This window comes from Bufo bufo, chromosome 3, assembly GCF_905171765.1.
Source record: "Bufo bufo chromosome 3, aBufBuf1.1, whole genome shotgun sequence".
Taxonomy (NCBI): Eukaryota; Metazoa; Chordata; class Amphibia; order Anura; family Bufonidae; genus Bufo; species Bufo bufo.
This window is the reverse complement of record NC_053391.1, coordinates 107,652,772-107,675,746: the sequence shown is the minus strand read 5'-3', so window position 1 is coordinate 107,675,746 and position 22,975 is coordinate 107,652,772. Positions and strand designations below refer to the sequence as shown.

The following is a 22,975-nucleotide window of genomic DNA, read 5'->3' as shown; positions in this document are numbered from 1 at the left end:
ATGTGCGATGTGAGCACACGCTGAAACTCGACGTTCCACATGTTGGCCAGGCTTTGTGAGCAGCAGAGGGCAGTAGTGGAATACCAGCTGCAACATAATCGTCGCCTTTCCATTCAGCTTCCGCTCTTCATAAGCGACAAGTGGGCATTGATGTCTGACCTCTGTGAGGTTTTACGCAACTTTGAGGAATCAACACAGATGGTGAGCGGCGATAACGCTATTATCAGCGTAACAATCCCACTTCTGTGTCTACTGCTGACAATGAAGGCAGACGCATGTGGAAGAGGTGGAAATGGAGGAAGACAGTACACAGGGTGATAGCCAGACCACCCTCAGTTCATCTTCTCAGTGCAAATTGGATGATGATGATGAGGAGGAGGAGCAGGAGACGGTTGCATCTGCTACAGAGGGTAGTACTCATGGAAGTTTTATTCCATCTGTTCAGCGTGGATGGGTAGAAGAGGAGGAAGAGGATGAGGAGATTTAGAGTCATCCTCCTGATGTGGACAGCGAAGTCTTGTCTGTTGGGACTCTGGCACAAATGATTGACTTTATGTTAGGCTGTCTTTCCCGTGACCCTCGCATTGTACGCATTTTGGCCAACACCGACTATTTGTTCACCCTTCTCGACGCCCGCTATAAAGAGAACTTCTCATCTCTCATTCCTGTGGTGGAGAGGACGAGCAAAATGGTGCAATACCAGAAGGTCCTTGTGGAAAAATTGCTCCACAAATTTCCAGCTGACAACGCTGGCTGCAGAGTACGTAGTTCCTTGGCCAACCGAGGAAGGAATGCGAGGGTAACACACAGCAGTTCCATCAGAGGCAGGGCAACACTCTCCAAGGCCTGGGACAGTTTTATGACACCCCACCAGAACCGTCAACCTGATGCGCGGCCTAATGTCACAAGGAGGGAAAAATTTGGGAAGATGGTGAAGTACGTAGTAGACCGTGTCAGCGTCGTCAGTGATCCCTCTGTGCCTTACAACTATTGCGTGTCCAAGCTGGACACATGGCACAAACTGACGCTCTACGCCTTGAGGTGCTGGCCTGCCCCGCTGCCAGCATTTTGTCAGAGCGTATATTTAGTGCTACTGGGAGCATAATAAATGATAAGCTCATCCGCCTGTCAATTGAAAATGCTGACCTGTTGACTCTTATAAAAATGAACAAGGCCTGGATTGCGCCTGACTTCTCTACTCCACCAGAGCAAAGCGGCTGAACATAAAGATACTTTAAATGTGGCTTTTATGGTGTATTGAATATACTGTATTCCCATGCACCCCTTCCACCACTAAAAAGAGTATATGGTTCAATCTCCCTTTTCTCATCCTTCTCCTCCATCATATCTACATGCTTATTAGGCTGCCCTCGCTCCTAATGTTATAGAGGGTCAGCTCAGCAGCAGGCCCTCGTCCATAATGTTTTTGAGGGTCACCAGCAGGCCCTCGACCATAATGTTTTTGAGGGTTATCAGCAGGCCCACACCCATAATATTTTAGCGTGTCAACAGAGGCCCTCGCCCATAATTTTTTTGAGGGTCACCAGCATGCCCTCGTCCATAATGTTTTAGAGGGTCACCAGCAGGCTCTCGTCCATAATGTTTTAGAGGGTCACTAGCAGGCCCTCCCCTATAATGTTTTTGGGGGTCACCAGCAGGCCCTCGCCCATAATGTTTTAGAGGGTCACCAGCAGGCCCTTGTTCATAATGTTTGTGAGGTTCACCAGCAGACCCTCACCCCTAATGTTTTAGATGGTCAGCTCAGCAGCAGACCCTCACCCCTAATGTTTTAGATGGTCAGATCAGCAGCAGGCCCTCGCCCCTAATGTTTTAGAAGGTCAGCTCATCAGCAGACCCTCACCCCTAATGTTTTAGAAGGTCAGCTCAGCAGGAGACCTTCACCCCTAATGTTTTAGATGGTCACATCAGCAGCAGGCCCTCGCCCCTAATGTTTTAGATGGTCAGATCAGCAGCCCCTTGCTCCAATAGTTTTTGAGGGTCACCAGCAGGCCATCAATCATAATTTTTCAAGGGTGTGTAGGATGCCCTCCTTTATGTGTAATAAAGGGTGTATTGTAGTGCCGATCCTTGTAATTTTTGGCAGCCCTTTCACTTAGTGCATAGGCTTTATGAGTGTAGGAGTCCCACTACCCGAACAATTGTACCACAATGTTATTGAGGCCCTCCTTTATGTGATATACAGGTTGTATCAGAGTGCCTCTTCCTTGTAATTTTTGGCAGCACTTGCACTATATATACAAGTAAATTTACAGGAAAGAATGTTTCCATCAATTTATGACCTTTTCCTGTGAACCAGACACCCTCCCCTCTTCAGAGCAGGGGGTGTCTGATTTAATGCTCTGGTTCTCCCATTGACTTCCATTGTGCTCGGGTGCTCTGTAGAGCATCCCAAGGTTTTCTACTCGAGCACCCGAGCACTTTGGTGCTCGACCAAGACTATTATTTACCCCAAAATGATACTAATGAAAACTACAAGTCGTCCCACAAAAATCAAGCCCCCACACAATGCCATAGAAAGAAAAAAAAAAAAGTTATGGTGTTCTTGGGATGCAGCGATGCAAAAAGATTTTCTTCTTTTAAAAAAAGGGCTTTTATTGCACAAAAATAGTAAAATGTAAAAAAAAAAAATTGTATTTGGTATAGCTGTAATCGTACTGACCCAGAGAATAAAGATATTATGTTATTTATGTCGAAAAATGAACGCCACAAAATTTATAATGTAAAAACTCAGTAGCAGTATTGCTGTTTTTTCCCATCTCCCTCCCAGAAACAGTTAATAAAAGTTAATCAGAAAGTTATTTGTGCTCCAGAATAGTACCATTAAAACTACAACTTGTCCCACAAAAAAACTGCTACATAGATGGAAAAATATATGGAAAAATAAAAAAAAGTTATAGCTCTTAGAAGACAACAATGAAAAAAGAAAAAAAAAATGCTTGGTCAGTAAAGCTTAATACAGGCTGGTTAATAAGGGGTTAAAGAGAACTTGTCACATTGACCATGATGTCTGATCTGAGGTCAGCATGTTATAGTGCAGCATTAATACTGTATATAGTGTTTGGGAAGAGATTCAGATTCAGAGATTCGACTTGTAACTTATTGATTGAAATCTCTGACCTTAGGAGTCCAGTGGGCTGTCATTCACTGAGAGGACCACCCACTGGACTCCTAAGTAGACAGAATAGGATTTGCAATGTATAAATGGCAAGTTACACTGAATCTTTTTTCCACAAAACTATATTTCAATCTGCTCAGCTCCTCCTGCTCTATAACATTATGCATTTACAAAGTGACAGGTTCCCTTTAACTATCTTCTACATTTATGTTTCAGTATAATGTTCTTCTTTAGTCACGGATGAATATTTATAATCTGAGATGACAAGTTGCACGTGTGTTTCCATTCTAATATGTCCCCTGCATCTATAAATATATTCCCATGTTATTCTTTATTTGTAACATTGTCATTTTACAGAAAGGGATATTATCTGTAACATCACTTTTTGCTGACGACAGAAAAAATTTGCTGCTCACCAATATTTGCCTTCCAGGTGCTGCCACAGTAATACATGGGTTAATAATAGACACAGACCTGAGATTAGAGCCTGAATAGGAAGCATTAATTCACTTTCTCCTTGTTCCTGTCTGCGGTGACTCAGAGCCTCTGATTTCTCGCTTTAATTTTAACCTTGGTCTGCGATAGTGTTGCTTCTTGTGTCAGACAATTCTGCAGGTCCTGGGGACACAGAAAGGTGTTTTGTTTTTTGTTTTTTGGCTCAACGGAAGTAAGTAGGCTTTTACAATCAATGAAACCATAACAGATATTGAGTAGAAAATTAAGGAGTGAATCACATTCTCCATGACTTCCACCTCCCCTTGCAGTTTGCAAAGTAAAGAAATATTACTGGTCATTCAAGCAGAACGTTTCACACCTTAGTACCATTTTATAGGGTTCTCCAAAGAATTAAAAAATGTCATTCATCCAGAAATAGTTACCTGAAACTATGATATTTATCTTAAAACGTACCTGAGTTTTCATAAACTATTATTCTCTGTTTCAGCTAGATGCATATCACTCAGAAGCTGGGGGTGTGTCCCTTGTGCCAGCACTGTACTGCTGTGATGTCCTTTCCTTAGCTTCCTACTATGTTTCTTTCTAGCTCTTCTATATCATATTTACAGTGGATCCCAATACTCAATCCCATATTCAAGATGTGGCCTTCCAAGGGATTAATAGAGGACTAATATTTTATTGCCATCACAGGTTTTATATACGCATTAAGGGGGAAATTTACTATTCTGAAATGCACCTAAATTAGGTGAATTTCAGGCACAGATGGCGCATAGGGTTAGTTGCGCCGCTATCTGCGACTTCGCCCTGCCCATGCCAGGTCTAAAATTATGGGCGTGGGCAGGGAAGGGGACGGCAGGCCTACTCCTGAAACAGGCATAGAAAAAGGTCTAAATGTAAGACAGCTCGGAAGCTGTCTTACGTTTAGAACTGATGCTGGATGCGCTGAAGTTATGGAGAGGCCTGCACCTCTTGATAACTTTGGCGGTTCCACCGCCAACTTAGGGCTTTATTAAGACCAGCGTCTAAAACACCAGTCTTAATAAATGTGCCTCTAAAATCTTAATGGCTTTTGCAGCTGCTGCTTGACATCGATTATTGCTGCTTAGCTTACATGTGACCAGAATACCCACCTCCCTTTTTATTGTTTTCCCCAGTTTTATTCCTTTTAACGTACAGCATTTACAGCGTCCTACAGTAGGTTCATGATCTTACCTTCATCAACATTAAGATTCATATGCCATGTACTTGCCCATAGTGCCAAGCTTTGCATCATCAGCAAAAGCTGACACTTTACTTTCAGTTCCAGTCATTATTAAAGATTTTTAAAAGAATTGGGCCTGCAACAAATGTTTTTCATGAAACCATGCTGGTTGTCAGTTATTAGATCATTATTATTAATAATTTTGCAGCTTTTCTCTAGGCCCCTTGCAGACAGATGATAGGAAACTTGTCCGTGTTCTGCACCACAGACACATTTTAAAATGGACCGCACACAGATGGAGTCTATGACAGGCCCGTTTTTCGTGCAGACCCATTCATTTGAATTAGGGATGAGCAAATCAATTCTCACCAATTGATTCATGTCATTAGCAAGCTCTCTTCACCTGTGAAGGGTTGTCTCCACAGGAGAAGAAGCACCCACCTGCCTTTTGATTGACACTGCCAGACATCTAGCCCGGCCTGTACAATCTGAGCCCTGCGTGCTGCTCCAAGTAGCAACGCAGACAACAAAGCTCAAATTCAGTTGTGCATGAGCAGTCATTGCTCCTGAAGCCAATTTTGAGCTTCGGCACCCGCATCACTACTTGGAGCAGTGGCTCAGGGCCCAGATTATCAATGCTGGGCTAGATGTCAATCAACAGGAAGGTGGGTGTTTCTTCACCTGTGGTGACATCCCTTCACAGTTGAAGAGCTCTTGTTAATGAGATATGTTGATTAGTTAGAACTGATTCGCTCATCCCTAAGTTAAATGAATTGTACTGTAGGACAAAGAACATGTTGTGATTTTTCACATCTAGCCCTGTGTTCTCATGCCCGCGCTGAGACGGTTCAATGACTCATTACTTTTGCAGTGGATCTGATGCCGCTTCCCAAGCTTGGGAAGCAGCAGCAGATCCATTGCCCAAGAGCCAAGTGACTTGACGCTTGCATAGTGGGTGTGGTGACCTCAGAAAGCAGCATCAGATTCACTACGCAAGCACCAATTCACTGAGCCAATTGGGCACAGGTGCAAGAACACAGGGCTAGAGGACATGTCCATCCCTGTCAATCAAAGCGGAGGAGGGAGTACACAGAGCATAGGGGGAGTTGTCTTAGCAGTGCTCCATGGGCTCCAGCCAGCACCTTGGTGCTGGAAACTGCTAATTTGAATACATATTAGGGTTTAATAGGGTTGATCATGCTGATAGATGCTCTTTAAAGTCTGATAAGTTGGAAGGTGGGACATATTTTTCCAGGGCATTTCAGATGCTCGTCATGTTCTCCAAACCATTCTTGAACAATCATTGCAATGTGGCAGAGTGCATTATCCTGCTGAAAGAAGGAATACTGTTGCCATGAAGGGGTGTAGTAGGTCTGCAAAAATGTTTTGGTAGGTGGTATGTGTAGAATGCCAGGATGCAAGTTTTTCTTGCAGAATATTGCCCACAGCATCACATTACCTCCATCAGCTTGCCTTTGGTGTCCTCTCTTTCTCACTGCACATGCACCCATTTATTCACATAATGTAAAAGAGAATGTATTTCTTAAAGGGGTTGTCCGGGTTCAGAGCTGAACCCGGACATACCTCAATTTTCACCCCGGCAGCGCCCCTGACTTGAGCATCGGAGCAGTTCATGCTAAATCGCGCAGGGCAAAGGCATTTTTTGGAGATCCGGTGACATACCGGGGCTCTCCATGGGGCTGCCAGGAACCCCGGTGATGTCACCCGCACTGATGGGCGGGATTTAGCACTGCCCTAGCCAGTAAAATGGCTAGGGCAGCGCTAAAGCCCGCCCATCAGAGCCGGTGACGTCAAAGAACACACTTTCCCGGCCGGCAGTGTGTTATTGAAAACAAAAGAGACCTTGCCCTGCGCGATTTTGCCTCAGGGCAAGGGAGCGCATCGGAGCATGAGATGCTCCAATGCTAGCCTCAGGGGGGCTGCCTGGGTGAAAATAAGGGTATGTCCGGATTCAGTTCTGAACCCAGACAACCCCTTTAAGACCAGACTACCTTCTTCCATTGCTCCATAAATCCAATGCCTGCTGGATGATCAGGTGTCACCTTATCTCATTTTAGGAATGATCCTGGTTGATGTGGTGCCTTGAAGTAATAATCTATGTATTGACTGTTTTAATAATAATCACACAAGATGGTGTTAAAATTTGCAATAAATGGAAATGGACGTAGTATTGATAATTGTGCCAACATTTTCGAAGCACTCATGCATCACTATTTATATTGATTAAGCTTTAGTGATGTATATTGGCGATTTACACTACAGGCTTTAACAGAGTTAAATGCGGCATCTGAGAGGTACAATGACGGGGGTGGCGGCGCAATCGCAAATAGAATTTTTGACTACTTCACTCATCACTAATTATTACACGTCAATGAGCCTGCTCCAACATTTAGTACTTAAACCAAATGAATTTGTCCGTGGTAAATTTTGTGCCATTTCTGATAGAAAATCGTTGCCCTACACTCGCAGTAAAATGTAAATGTATCAGTCAAAAACTGCATGAGGCTTTTGCCCTCGACCACACAACAGCCACAGCATGTGGCCTCAACTTAATGATTGCAGTAATTGTGCAGAGTGGACTTTATTGTGTACATACAATACATGGCAGGACTAGATTTATGTATTTTTTTCTGAAATGTTTTCCTTCACTTTAGGATGAAGACCTGAGCAAAAAATTAAAAGTATAGGAGATTCGTTTATGTAGATAATCAGCATTATGATGGCTCAGTCATTTTTCTTCTACAGGAATTCTATAAGATAAGCATCAAATAGCTGGAAGACAATTAATCATAAGAATAAAGTTTGCTGTACAGTATTGTTATCAGTTTAATACGTTTTTTTGCATCAAGCTAATAGGATTGTAGAGTTTACAGTCAGCAATTTGGATTATATATGGTTAAAGGTACACAGTGAAATGTTCATTATAACAGCAATAGATAAGGGCCAGTTCACATCTGCATTGGAGGCTCAGTTCGGGGCCTCCGTTGCATATCCCATCAAAAAGACCGAACAAAAAAGTCCTGCATGCAGGATTTTTTTGTTCAGTAAAAAAATAGGATACCCAATGGAACAGACATCATTATAGTCTATGGTGTCTGTTCAGCAATACTTGTTTCAGTGAGATGTCCTATCTGGTACTTACGTTACTTTCATTGTTCTTCTTTAGAGCAAAACAAGGGAAATATATTGTTTGGTCACATTATTATGACTACCAGCTAATATCCAGAGTAATTGCTGTGTACAGCATAGACAGCAGCTAGACAGGCTGGGAGTGACTCAATAAGGTCCTGGTAGGTTGTCACATGTTTCTGGAGCCATGCTGACTGCAGTACATCTCACAGATGCTGGAAGGTGTATGGGAGGATACATAGAGCGAATGCGACAATCAAGGTGGTCCCACAGATGCTCAATTGGGTTCAAGTCTGGGGAATTAGCGGGCCAGGGTAGTACTTTCTATGTCTCGGTCATGCTCTTCCAACCAATTTTGGACATTTCTAGCCGTTTGAGATGTCGCATTGTCTTGCTAGAAGATCCCATCCACCCTCAGGGAAGACAACCAGCATGTATGCATGTATGTAATCCTCAAGGATGAATTCGTACCCAAATCAATTGAGAGTGCCTTCCACATGGATGAGTGGGCCCAGAGAAGCCACAAAAACATTTCCCAGACCATAACGCTGCCACCACCAGGATGTGTTCTTCCAGCATTGGTTACAGGGTGTTTGTTCTCTGATGTTTTTCTTGTTATTCCAACATCCATAAATGAAGCAGAAAACATGACTCATCAGAGAAGGCAACCATTTGCCAATCAGCGAAGGTCCAATTCCGATACCGCAGCGAAAATTTAAGCTTTTTCTGCAAATGCAACTTCGTTAGCAGAGGTGCAGTCCCTAAATGTTCACATAAGCTATTTCTCTCTCAGTACATTAGTTTGCAGGTAGATATATCAACGAATGGTCCACATTTACTAATGTCAGTGCACCTAGATTCTAGCCTAAATTTCTCCAACTAGTGGTGCAGTTTGGCTTACTAGATTTAGACAAATTATCTGCACTTATCCCATGAAGGTGGGGAGGCTTACTAGGAAAGGGGACATGGATTAACATTCAACCGTTAGCACCAAAATTGTGCCACAATTCTGGTGTGACATTCTGTTTCAAATTAAGCCAACCAATGGTGTAACGAGGGTATCTAGAGCCACGTCTGACTCCGTTATACCCGGGGTCAGGAGGTCGCAGCGGGTGGCTGCGCGCTCTATATCTAAAGATCACGTTGTTTCTTAGTGATTGTTTTCTGTGTTTGCCTTGCTATCCTTTTTGTCTCAATCAGGGATCCGTAGCTTCTCCTCCTCAGCTGTTTCTTGTCTGCCACTTCCAACCTCCTTATATTCTCCCCTCACACTTCTCTAGTTGCCAGTTATAGAGCTTCCTGCCTGGACATCTATACTGACCCACTGGAGTTGTGAATCCTGGTTGTCGTTCCAGAGTGCTACCCTCCGGATCCCTGTTGGGCTTCTTGTTGTCTCCTGTTGTCGCCCACCTGGGATTATATGTTGAGTTTGTATTGTCTGTCCTTCCCTTGGTGTTTTCCTTTAGAGCTAGTGGTGCGGACTAGTGTTCCCACCGCCCTGTTCTCTATCTAGGGCTCAGCTTAGGGAAAGCCAGGGCTTTAGGCACGTGATCGGCGTACGGGTGAGGAACCCGTCTAGGGACGTCAGGGCAGCCAGGTGCCAGCCGCTAGGTGAGTCAGGGGTCACCACCTTCCCTCTCACTTGGTCAGGGCCTTCCTTGTTCCTTCCCTCTGTATCACGTATGTGATAGTCACGTCGACCGTGATATTATAACTGGCCTTTACTTTTTGAGAAAAAAATAAATAAATTTTTTTTCTTTTTGTTGTTTTTTTTTCTCTACTTAGAATCCAATATGGATCCTATTGCTGCCTTGGCAAAACAGCTTCAAGGCCTGTCTTTGGAGGTGGCAGGATTGAAGGCGTCTGTCCTCCAACAACAGCAGCAAATGCAGCAGACCGCACCCCCAGCGGTTGCTATGGGTAACCAGGTTGTTACAGAACCCAAGGTTGTTCTTCCTGACAGATTTTCTGGGGGAAGGGACAAATTTGCAACGTTCCGTGAGGCCTGCAAATTATACTTTAAGTTGCGCCCTTACTCCTCAGGTAATGAAGAACAGCGGGTTGGGATTGTCATTTCCCTGCTTCAGGGGGACCCACAATCCTGGGCGTTCTCGTTACCCCCTGGTTCCCAGGCTCTCCGGTCAGTGGAGGGATTTTTTGGGGCTTTGGGTCTCATATATGATGACCCTGACCGAGTCCCCCTGGCTGAGTCGAAGTTACGGAGACTCCTACAGGGAGATCGGTCAGCAGAGGAATATTGCTCAGAGTTCCGTAGGTGGGCTACGGATACTCAGTGGAACGACCCGGCTCTCAGGAGTCAGTTCTGCTCTGGGTTATCTGAAAGGGTTAAGGATGCACTGGCGCTGTATGAGACCCCCCTTTCCCTTGATGCTGTTATGTCCCTCTCTATCAGAATAGATAGGCGTCTTAGGGAGAGATCGAAAATTCCTGAGCAATTGGTTACCTCTCCCAAGCAACAATTAGTCTGTACTGACTTAGATGAGCCTATGCAGCTAGGCGGAACTTCTCGTCAGGTCCGTCCTCCTGAGGTTCGCCGTAGGGGGGGGGGCTTGTTTTTTCTGTGGGGGGAAGGGTCATTTCATTAATGTCTGTCCCTCCTTTCTCAAAAACAAAAGACCGTCGGAAAACTACTAACCCCAGGCTGTGCGGAGGATGTCAGCCGGGGGGTATACGTTTCCTCCATACGAACATCTCAATTTGTGTTACCAGCGGTCATTGTTTTTGGTGTTAAGACGGAGTCTATTTCTGTTTTTCTAGACAGTGGAGCAGGGGTAAACTTGATTGATGCCCATTTTGCCCGCACTATGGGTTTGTCTCTCTGTACGCTGCAGAGACCTATTCCCGTATTCGCTATAGATTCGGCTCCTCTGTCTCAGAGAAACCTCACCCACATTGTTCATAATTTACACCTTCGGGTAGGGGACCACCATAATGAGTGTCTTTCATGTTACGTTCTGGAGGGCCTTCCCTCTCCTGTGGTATTGGGTCTTCCCTGGTTGGTAGCGCACAATCCAGTGGTGGGTTGGCAGGACAGGGAGATATTGGAGTGGAGTGAGCATTGCAGAGAGAATTGCTTAAGTAACAATTGCTTAATCGCCTCCATAGCTTCCCTACCTACATTTATTTCGGACTTTGAGGATGTTTTTTCTGAAAAGGGTTGTCAGAAGCTACCACCTCATCGTCCTTATGATTGCCCGATTAACCTGATCCCGGTGCAAAATTACCCAAGTCCAGGTTGTATAATCTTTCGGGTCCCGAGAGACAAGCCATGAAAGATTATATCTCCGAGAGTCTGGCTAAGGGACACATCAGACCCTCTTCTTCACCCGTGGCTGCAGGGTTTTTCTTTGTTAAAAGAAAGATGGGGGCCTGCGTCCTTGCCTAGATTTTTGTGAGCTAAACCAGATAACCATCCGAGACCCATACCCTCTTCCTCTCATTCCTGACCTTTTTAATCAGATTGCGGGTGCTAGGTGGTTCTCCCAACTTGATCTTAGGGGGGCCTACAATCTGATTCGTATCAGGGAAGAGGATGAGTGGAAGACAGCTTTTAACACCCCTGAGGGGCATTATGAAAATCTAGTTATGCCTTTCGGTCTGACCAATGCCCCCGCTGTCTTCCAACATTTCGTTAATGATATTTTTAGTCATCTCATCGGCAGGTTTGTTGTCATATATCTAGATGATATCTTAATTTATTCAGCTGATCTGAAAACACATGAGGTGCATGTCAGGCAAGTACTGCAGGTCCTACGGACGAATAAATTATATGCGAAAATTGAAAAATGTGTCTTCGCCGTTCAGGAAATACAGTTCCTGGGATATCTATTATCTGCTTCAGGTTTCCGTATGGATCCTGGGAAGGTCCAGGCAATTTTAGATTGGGATCTTCCTGAGAACCTTAAAGCCCTACAACGGTTTTTGGGTTTCGCAAATTTCTATAGAAAGTTCATTAAAAATTATTCAGTGATCGTTAAACCCCTTACCGACATGACTAGGAAGGGGACTGATTTTTCTAAATGGTCTGACGCCGCTAAAAATGCATTTTCCTCTCTAAAAGAGAGGTTTACCTCGGCACCTGTTCTAATTCAACCTGATGTCTCCCAGCCTTTTATTGTTGAGGTAGATGCGTCAGAGGTGGGAGTGGGGGCTGTATTGTCTCAGGATCCGTCTCCTGGCAAATGGCGCCCTTGCGCTTTCTTTTCCAAAAAATTATCTTCTGCAGAGAAGAACTATGATGTTGGAAATAGGGAACTGTTGGCGATTAAGCTGGCGCTTGAAGAGTGGCGTCACTTCTTAGAGGGAGCAATCCACCCCGTCACGGTGATTACGGATCACAAAAACCTTCTGTACCTAGAATCGGCTAAGCGTCTCACCCCTAGACAAGCTAGGTGGTCACTATTCTTTACCAGATTTAACTTTGTAATCACCTATCGTCCTGGGGCAAAAAATACCAAGGCAGACGCGTTATCTCGTAGTTTCCCTGGAGGGGGTAATGCTAGTGATCCGGTACCTATTTTACAAAGAGGAGTGGTTGTCTCTGCTGTACACTCTGTTCTAGAGGGAAAGGTGTTAGAGGCCCAGGGGGACGCCCCGGCCTCTTGCCCCTAGGAGAAATTGTTTGTACCGTTAAACCTGCGTCTTGAATTATTAAAAGAACATCATAATTCGGCACTTGCTGGGCACCCGGGTAGTAAAGCAACTTTGGAGCTATTATCTCGTCGTTTTTGGTGGCCAAGGTTGCGTCAGGATGTAATGGATTTCGTGTCTACTTGCTCTACTTGTGCACGCGCGAAAGTCTCTCATACACGTCCAGCAGGGTCTTTATTGCCTCTTTTTATCCCCAATAGGCCATGGACACATCTGTCAATGGATTTCATCACTGACTTACCGTTGTCTGCGGGTAAAACAGTTATTTTGGTAGTAGTAGACAGGTTTAGCAAAATGGTACACTTTATTGCGCTACCCGCACTTCCTAATGCTAAAACTCTTGCTCAGGTGTTTATCAGTGAAATCGTGAAGCTTCACGGGGTCCCTTCCGATGTGGTTTCGGATCGGGGAACCCAGTTTATTTCTAAGTTTTGGAAAGCTTTTTGTTCCCGTTTGGGGGTACACTTGTCCTTTTCCTCAGCTTTCCATCCTCAGTCGAATGGACAGACTGAGCGTACCAACCAAAACCTAGAAACATATTTAGGTGTTTTGTGTCTGAAAACCAAGAGTTGTGGTCATCATATTTACCGTTAGCTGAGTTTGCCATAAATAATCATTATCAGGAGTCCACTGGCAAGTCACCATTCCTTGGTGCATACGGTTTTCATCCCCAATTTTGTACTTTCAAAGAGGGGGGGTCTTCTGGGGTTCCCGAAGAGGAAAGGTTTTCTTCATCTCTTTCTTCGGTATGGCAGAAGGTGCAAGTTAACTTGAAAAAGATGAGTGGTAAATATAAATGCATGGCCGATAAGAAACGGTCGCCAGGTCCGGACCTAGGGGTGAATGACTATGTGTGGTTGTCTACTAGGAATATTAAGTTGAAGGTTCCCTCTTGGAAACTGGGCCCTAGGTTCATTGGTCCTTATAAAATAGTAGCCGTCATTAACCCTGTGGCTTTTCGCCTGGAGCTACCTCAGACTTTTAAGATCCATAACGTCTTCCATAAATCGTTACTCAAGAAGTATGTTCCACCTCTAGAACCATCACCGCTGCCACCTCCTCCTGTTATTGTGGATGGTAATCTGGAGTTTCAAATAGCCAGAATTGTTGATTCTCGTCGGGTCCGCCGCTCTCTTCAGTATCTGGTGCATTGGAGGGGTTACGGTCCCGAGGAAAGAATGTGGGTTCCAGCGTCAGAGGTAAACGCCAACAGGTTAATTCAGTGTCATGGTCTTACCTGCTTGCTGCTCTCCTTCGTTTGACATGTGCTGGCGGCCATCTTGGGTCCTGGGTTTCTTGTAGCCTTCCACCCTGCGGCTCCTCCTTCCCCTGGGAGGAGCTGGATGCCTAGCTCATATATATAGGAGGTCTGTGGCTTCAGTTCCTTGCTTGGTCCTCTTGTGTTCACATGCTTCTAAGACTGCTGCTGCTTCTGGTTCCTGATCCTGGCTTCGTCTGACTACCCTGCTGGTTCCTGATCCTGGCTTCGTCTGACTACCCTGCTGGTTCCTGATCCTGGCTTCGTCTGACTACCCTTCTGGTTCCTGACCTCTGGCTTCGCAAAGACTCTGCTCGGTTTCACCATCCGTTTGGACTTTTGCTTTACAGCTTTATTTTCAATAAAGCCTTCTTATTTTCACTCATCTCTTGTTGTACGTCTGGTTCATGGTTCCGTGACATTAGGACCAAGCCATGAATTCTGACGGTACAGGGCCATCCTCGCTACCCACGCTGGTTGCCAGACTTGATCAGCAGGATCACCTGTTGGGTCGGTTCGCTGTGGCGTTGCAAACCCTGCTTGAACGCACGGCTCATTTCGCTCCCGTTGCCGATGGGTCGGTTGTCGCTCCTGGGCTCGCTCCTACTGCCGCTCCGGTTGTTGCGCCAGAGTCTACCCCGACACCTGTTGTTGCGCCTGCGGTGTTTCGGGGTATGACCGGTTCTGCCCCTCTTCCACAGCGCTTTGGGGGAGAGCCAACTCAGTGCCGAGGTTTCCTTAACCAGGTGGGCATTTATTTCGAGTTGCTGCCACATGCCTTTCCTACTGAGAGATCAAAGGTGGGCTTCTTGATCTCGCTGCTCTCGGACAAGGCCTTGGCCTGGGCCAGCCCTTTATGGGAGAACAACAATCCGGTGGTTGCCGAGTTTTCCGGTTTTGTTGCTTCTCTTCGGAAGGTATTCGATGTGCCGGCTCGTGCTGCCTCTGCTGCGAAGCTCCTTATGTCCATCAGACAGGGTTCACGATCCGTAGCTGAATACGCCATTGAGTTTCGTACCCTGGCAGCAGAGGTGGGCTGGAATAATGAGGCTCTGGTCGCTGCTTTCTCTCATGGTCTCTCGGATGCCTTGAAGGATGAGGTTGCAGCTAAGGACCTACCAGTTGAGCTCGAGTCTCTTATTTCTTTCCTGATTTTGATTGACACCAGACTCAGGGAGAGACCTTCCTTTAAGGAGAACCTGCGGAGGTCTTCTAACAGATTGGTGCCTACATTTGCTGTCCCACCCGTGCCTCCCTCTCCTCCCACGCCTCCTGGGGATGACTTGTCTGGGGGTGAACCCATGCAGCTGGGGTTTGCTCGCCTGTCCGAGGGGGAGAGGGCACTCCGGAGACGCGAGGGCCGATGCATGTACTGTGGTCTCGGTGGGCATTTTCGGTTGGCATGTCCGAACCGTCCGGGAAACGCTCGTACCCTGAGATCCTGTCGGGGGCAGATCTTGGGTGGAGTCTCCTCGTCCCCGGTTTCCCGTGTTGACAAACCACTGATCACTGTTGTCCTCTCCTGGGTCGGGGGCTCGGTTACGACCCAGGCGTTGGTGGACTCTGGTGCTGGTGGTTTGTTCATTGATAGTGTGTTCGCTGCCGCCAATTCCATTCCTCTGCAGGCTCGAGGTTCCCCACTGGCTCTTGAGGCGATAGACGGCAGACCCCTTCTGCCGCCACACGTGACTCATGAGACCCTTCCAGTGGGGATAGCCATTGGTGCCGTTCACAGAGAGTCGGTCTGCCTCCAGGTTATTTCGTCTCCACACTACTCGGTGGTCTTGGGGTACCCCTGGCTCCAGAAGCATAATCCGACTTTCGATTGGAGATCGGTCGAGATCCTCTCGTGGTCACCGCAGTGTGGGGCTAGTTGCATCCATGGGTCTGTCAAGTTGCTGTGTACTTCCTCGGACTCTCTGTTGCCTCCTGAATACGAGGAGTACCGGGATGTATTCGATAAGGTGCGCGCGGTTGCCCTACCTCCGCACCGCCCATACGATTGTGCCATAGAGTTACAATCTGGTGCCGTTCCTCCTCGTGGCAAAGTCTATCCACTGTCGGTAGCGGAGAATGAGGCCATGGAGGAGTACGTGAAGGAGGCGCTTTCACGCGGACACATTCGCAAATCTTCGTCCCCGGCAGGGGCTGGATTTTTCTTTGTGAAAAAGAAGGGCGGTGAGCTGAGGCCTTGCATCGATTACAGGGGTCTCAATCGCATCACGATCAAGAACGCTTACCCGATACCCTTGATTTCCGAGCTGTTCGATCGCCTTAAAGGGGCCACGGTCTTTACCAAACTCGACCTGAGGGCGGCATATAACCTGGTAAGGATCAAGGCGGGCGATGAGTGGAAGACCGCGTTTAACACCAGGACCGGTCATTACGAATCCTTGGTTATGCCCTTTGGGTTGTGCAATGCGCCCGCAGTCTTTCAGGAATTCATCAACGATGTTTTCCGTGACCTGTTGCAGCAGTGTGTGGTAGTCTATTTGGATGACATCTTGGTATATTCTGAATCCATGGAGGCCCACATTCTGGATGTCAGACGAGTGTTGCAACGGTTACGAGAGAACAAGCTGTTCGGTAAGCTTGAGAAATGCGAATTTCACCGATCCCAGGTAACCTTCTTAGGTTACATCATTTCCGCTGAGGGGTTCTCCATGGATCCTGAGAAGGTTTTGGCTGTCTTACAGTGGCCCCAGCCCAGTGGTCTTCGTTCCCTGCAGCGCTTTTTGGGCTTCGCCAATTATTATCGGAAGTTCATCAGGGACTTTTCCATGCTGGCCAAGCCTCTCACGGATCTGACCAGGAAGGGCAGTAATTCCCAGGTCTGGCCGCTCGAGGCCATCCGAGCTTTTGAGGCCCTAAAGTCCGCCTTTGTGTCGGCTCCGATTCTGTTGCATCCCAACCCTGGGTTGCCCTTTGTCCTCGAGGTGGACGCGTCTGAGACGGGAGTAGGCGCCCTTCTGTCTCAGCGTAGAACACCAGAGGGTCCTCTGCTTCCTTGTGGGTTTTACTCCCGGAAACTGTCTTCCGCGGAGTGCAACTATCAGATTGGTGACAGGGAGTTATTGGCCATCGTGCAGGCCCTTAAAGAATGGAGGCACTTGCTCGAGGGTTCGGTGGTTCCGGTTCTCATCCTGACGGACCACAAGAATCTGACCTACCTTTCTGAGGCCAAGAGATTGACACCACATCAGGCCAGATGGGCTCTGTTCTTGTCACGTTTTAATTACGTGGTCTCCTACCTACCCGGTTCCAAGAACATCAGGGCGGATGCCTTATCACGGCAGTACTCCGAGCTGTCCAGGGAGGAGTCGATTCCGACTTCGGTCATACCTCCGAATCAGATCCTGGCCGCCATTCGCACCAGCCTGACCTCTCCCCTGGGTGAGCAGATTTTGGCGGCTCAATCTGGTGCTCCCTCTGGGAGACCCAACGGCAGATGTTTTGTGCCTGAGGAGTTGCGCACTCGGTTGTTGCGAACCTACCATAACTCCAAGACCGCGGGGCATCCTGGAAAGAATCAGCTGTCCTGGGCTGTTTCACGTCTGTTCTGGTGGCCTTCCCTACGTTCCGACATCGCCGCATATGTAGCGGCATGCTCCGTTTGTGCCCAGAGTAAGTCCCCTCGGCACCTTCCGTTGGGCCTTCTGCAACCCATAGCCACCGGGGAGCGCCCATGGTCACACCTGGGGATGGATTTCATTGTGGACCTCCCTGCATCCCGAGGCCATACGGTCATTCTCATGATTGTGGATCGGTTTTCCAAAATGTGCCACTGTGTTCCTCTCAAGAAGTTACCCTCTGCACAAGAGTTGGCCACGATTTTTGCCAGGGAGGTCTTCCGGTTGCACGGTTTGCCTAAGGAGATTGTGTCGGATCGGGGGAGTCAGTTTGTGTCCAGGTTCTGGCGCGCCTTTTGCTCCCAGTTGGGGATTCATCTCTCCTTCTCCTCGGCCTACCACCCTCAGTCCAATGGGGCCGCAGAACGATCCAATCAGGCCTTGGAGCAATTCCTTCGTTGCTATGTCTCCGATCACCAAGACAATTGGGTTGACCTCCTGCCTTGGGCTGAGTTTGCCAGGAACACGGCGGTGAACTCTTCCTCTGGGACGTCTCCCTTCATGGCCAATTATGGGTTCCAACCTGCCGTGTTACCGGAGGTATTCTCTCCCCAGGATATTCCGGCTGTGGAGGATCACCTTTCCGTCCTACGTGCTTCTTGGGTACAGATCCAGAAGTCCCTTGAGGTCTCTGCGCAGCGCCAGAGTTTCCAGGCTGATCGCAGACGAGCGCCTGCTCCTTCCTACCAGGTCGGAGACCGTGTATGGTTGTCCACCCGCAACCTCAACCTTCGAGTGCCCACTCCCAAGCTGGCGCCTCGCTTTGTTGGTCCCTTCCGAGTGCTTCGCAGGGTAAACCCGGTAGCCTATGCCCTTGCGCTTCCTCCTGGCATGCGGATCTCCAACGTGTTTCATGTCTCCCTGTTGAAGCCACTGGTGTGTAATCGTTTCACTTCCTCGGTTCCTCGGCCTCGTCCGGTCCAAGTGGGCAATCGTGAGGAATATGAGGTGAGCAATATCCTGGACTCACGCCTGGTCCGCGGTCGGTTGCAGTTTTTGGTCCATTGGCGTGGTTATGGTCCAGAGGAGCGTTCCTGGGTTCCCTCCGCAGATGTCCATGCTCCTGCCTTGCTCCGAGCCTTCCACGCACGCTTCCCTCAGAAACCGTTTTGTGCTCCGCGGAGGAGGGGCCCTTGAGGGGGAGGTACTGTCATGGTCTTACCTGCTTGCTGCTCTCCTTCGTTTGACATGTGCTGGCGGCCATCTTGGGTCCTGGGTTTCTTGTAGCCTTCCACCCTGCGGCTCCTCCTTCCCCTGGGAGGAGCTGGATGCCTAGCTCATATATATAGGAGGTCTGTGGCTTCAGTTCCTTGCTTGGTCCTCTTGTGTTCACATGCTTCTAAGACTGCTGCTGCTTCTGGTTCCTGATCCTGGCTTCGTCTGACTACCCTGCTGGTTCCTGATCCTGGCTTCGTCTGACTACCCTGCTGGTTCCTGATCCTGGCTTCGTCTGACTACCCTTCTGGTTCCTGACCTCTGGCTTCGCAAAGACTCTGCTCGGTTTCACCATCCGTTTGGACTTTTGCTTTACAGCTTTATTTTCAATAAAGCCTTCTTATTTTCACTCATCTCTTGTTGTACGTCTGGTTCATGGTTCCGTGACATTCAGGCTTTCCATACCTCTCATCCGGAGAGACCTGGTCCTGAGTGTCCGGAGGCCCCTCGTGAAAGGGGGGGTACTGTCACGAGGGTATCTAGAGCCACGTCTGACTCCGTTATACCCGGGGTCAGGAGGTCGCAGCGGGTGGCTCAGCGCTCTATATCTAAAGATCACGTTGTTTCTTAGTGATTGTTTTCTGTGTTTGCCTTGCTATCCTTTTTGTCTCAATCAGGGATCCGTAGCTTCTCCTCCTCAGCTGTTTCTTGTCTGCCACTCCCAACCTCCTTATATTCTCCCCTCACACTTCTCTAGTTGCCAGTTATAGAGCTTCCTGCCTGGACATCTATACTGACCCACTGGAGTTGTGAATCCTGGTTGTCGTTCCAGAGTGCTACCCTCCGGATCCCTGTTGGGCTTCTTGTTGTCTCCTGTTGTCGCCCACCTGGGATTATATGTTGAGTTTGTATTGTCTGTCCTTCCCTTGGTGTTTTCCTTTAGAGCTAGTGGTGCGGACTAGTGTTCCCACCGCCCTGTTCACTATCTAGGGCTCAGCTTAGGGAAAGCCAGGGCTTTAGGCACGTGATCGGCGTACGGGTGAGGAACCCGTCTAGGGAAGTCAGGGCAGCCAGGTGCCAGCCGCTAGGTGAGTCAGGGGTCACCACCTTCCCTCTCACTTGGTCAGGGCCTTCCTTGTTCCTTCCCTCTGTGTCACGTATGTGATAGTCACGCCGACCGTGATAAATGGTTGGTATAAAGTCAGAGAAAAGTGTCTATCCTTGCACCACATTTATTATTCAGTTTGATCCCCTGTGATAAATCTGCTGCAGGTCTAGACAACCTGTCGAAACCTACACCATCTACAGGATTAGTAAATCTGCCCGTCTTCATTTAATTGATCTGGTATGTGATAGCATGATAAACAAAAATATGTTGTGGGCATTTTGATGTAGCCCTTGTGATGGTACAGTAAGTTATGTGAAGCTTGCACAAATCTGTATAGTTTTTCCAACAATTTCTAGTGAATTCCTTCTCAGACTGACCCCAGTTGTGTGAAAATGTAAATGTTTAGTAAACCTCATGCACCCGTGAGGTTAGTATATACAGATACTATATGCCCTGAACCTGCCTCTCGTTTCTATTGCAGGAGGGTGATTCAATTGGAGCTATCGAAAAAGTTTGCAGACAACTTACTTATCACCTCAGCCCTCACTCACAGTGGAAACGTCAAAGTATTGTGAAGCGGAAGCCGCAGGCCTGGTGAGTCACCTTTCCTGAAAGAACGAATCTTGACATATCGAGGATCTGAACCTGATATAGGGGATCTCCAGGTGTTTTCAGTGAACACATTGCTTGTTTCTTCTGCCTCCTGTGGTCCTCCATAGTTGTTTGTATACACTTGGCTTGTTATGAAAGCCCCTGGCTTTTATGTGACCCAGATACTTAAAGCAACCTATATCAGCACTTTCTTCTTCTAGACTCTTAGCAACCTCATCTCCTGTCTGCATGTCATCACAACCTCCTTCCCTACATTAACCTTTATTACTAAGGTTTTTCTGCCTCAGACTTTCTCCTTTGTTCATTATTGAGTGTCACTGTTAATGGAATGTTAACTCGTCTGATAAAATTAATCCTTTTTCTTCAGCTTTGGAGTTGTAAGACATGCTTGGTGGTTACTCATGAAAATATATTACTTGAGATTCTTATCAATAGGTTGTACAGCATTTCCCTTCCAACTGTGTTTCCAATTTATTTTAATGGGAAAGTAATTACATTGAATTGTTGGTGCATGGACATATGTTGATGTTTAGTAAAGCTCCTGGGTCCCCCTGAAAAGACTATGATTGGACCCACCACCTAACCACCAATGTTAACATGGCACCATACGGTACATTGTAATGACCTACTCTATTGGAATATACACTGGACATTGACAAATATCATATATGGGTGTAACATGAAGCTTTCAGGTTCTCCTCACAAAGCTGTGGTTGGGCCCACCACCTAACCACCAATGTTAACATGTCACCATACATTGTGATGACCTACTCTATAGGAATATACACTGGCCACTAATAAAGGTCATATATGGGTGTAACCAAAAGTTTTTTGGTCTTTCTCACAAAACTATGGTTAGACCCAGCAAATAACCAACAATGTCATCATGTCACCATACAATGTGATGACCCACTCTACAGGAATATACACTTGGACACTTATAAAAGTCATATATAGGTGTAACATGAAATATTTAGATCTCCCCCTCACAAAGCTATGATTGGACCCAACAGCAAACTACCAATATCATATGCCATCATACATTATGATGATCCACCTTATAGGTTTATACACTAGACATTAATAAAAGTCATATATACAGTAGGTATAACATGATGTTTTGGAACTTCCTGAAAAAACTATATCAAATCACCATACATTGTGATGACCTACTCTATAGGAATGGTGGCCATGTTTGCTAAACTGAGAATAGGAAGTGCAGCTACTGTATATTGAAAATGGAAGCTGAATATTTTTCATAACAAGTAATGTGGTTGCAAAAATAGCTGCCACAACATTTTGAGTTATTGATATATGGCCATATTTTTGGTACTCTTGTATGTATGTGTGTCATTTAAAAAAAATAATTCAGAATAAGATGTGATATGTGTGATAACACTATATTTTACCATTATATAACTTGTATCTGGCATTTTCTAGCAATTTCTCTCCTCTGCAGGATCTATCTATAATTTTCAATCCTACCTAAACTGGTGGGTGGAGGCTGGCCGTAATGACGTCTCCCATACACAGCCCACATAAAGACAGGAGATTCTACTCCCAAACTCTCACTCACTCACAATCACTCAGAAACAACATATAGGGCATTATTATACTGAAGTAATGAATAGTACCGATATGAATAAAGCACTTGGGGTCAGATATAACACTTACTATTAACTAACTTCTCTTGGCTACCCGCTGCTCCTTACCCATCCCCTCTCCATTGACTTCTAGCATAATGTAATCTGATCCTTCAGTAAGCAGGCAGCTCGTCTTGTTCTCACAAGATGGATTTATCACAGAATTCGGTGAGAAAGTTAGTTTAGTAAAGGAAGGGGGACAGCCTATAAGAGGAGAACAACACATTTTTCTCTGATAAGATATATTACAAAATGTTAGTGTTTTCAAAGTAAGCAAATATGATGCTATGGGTTGTTATCAGAATACTAAAGAATACAGTATGGAATCTTGATGCAACACCTCAGTGTACCATAGGTGCAGTTAAAGTCAATTTATTGTCTGGAAGAGCAGTAACTAATAAAAGTATGTATTTTATCAGACAAACATTGAAAAGTACCATTTTGTGAAAAAACAATACTTATTTGTAAGGCCTTGTTCACACGGTAACTTTTAACAGTGGAATTTGGCTTAGATTCCACTCCAAGAAGCCACTGGTGGCCTCCCATTGCTTTCAACTGTAGCTGCATGAACATTAGTGTGGTCTCCCATTGAAAACAATGGGAGGAAGATTCTGTGTGGAAGGTCATGGCTTTTCAGCATGGGGTCTGCGTGAAACTCAAAAGTCTCCATGTGAAAGGGCTCTAAGGTAAGAGTAAGGTTGGCCATTTGGCCAAACCCGCTACTTTGGGCAGAACTACACGATTATCTTATGTGTATGGTATGGAAGCATACATTTTAATGCCCGATCCAGATAAGTCAAAGCCAGAGGTGTCGGGCAGCAGCATGTTTGGCAGAGCTGAGCATGCATGTGTATAAGGGATCAGAAAGAATAGCTGTGAACCAAACAAGCATTTAGCCAACAGCTATTGAAGATATAGGGCACCATTATCTCCCAGCATCCTTTTTGTAAACAGCA

The 22,975-nt window shown here is 46.5% G+C and overlaps 1 protein-coding gene across 1 annotated transcript in view; it reads left to right on the top strand.

The window, feature by feature from the left end:
* LRRC75A (leucine rich repeat containing 75A) overlaps positions 1 to 22,975 on the top strand; it is a 432,414-nt gene that overhangs the window by 235,644 nt on the left and 173,795 nt on the right. The window contains exon 3 of the mRNA XM_040423461.1: positions 20,246 to 20,358. Coding sequence (XP_040279395.1) covers positions 20,246 to 20,358 — 113 coding nt within the window. The remainder of the gene's footprint in view (positions 1 to 20,245; positions 20,359 to 22,975) is intronic.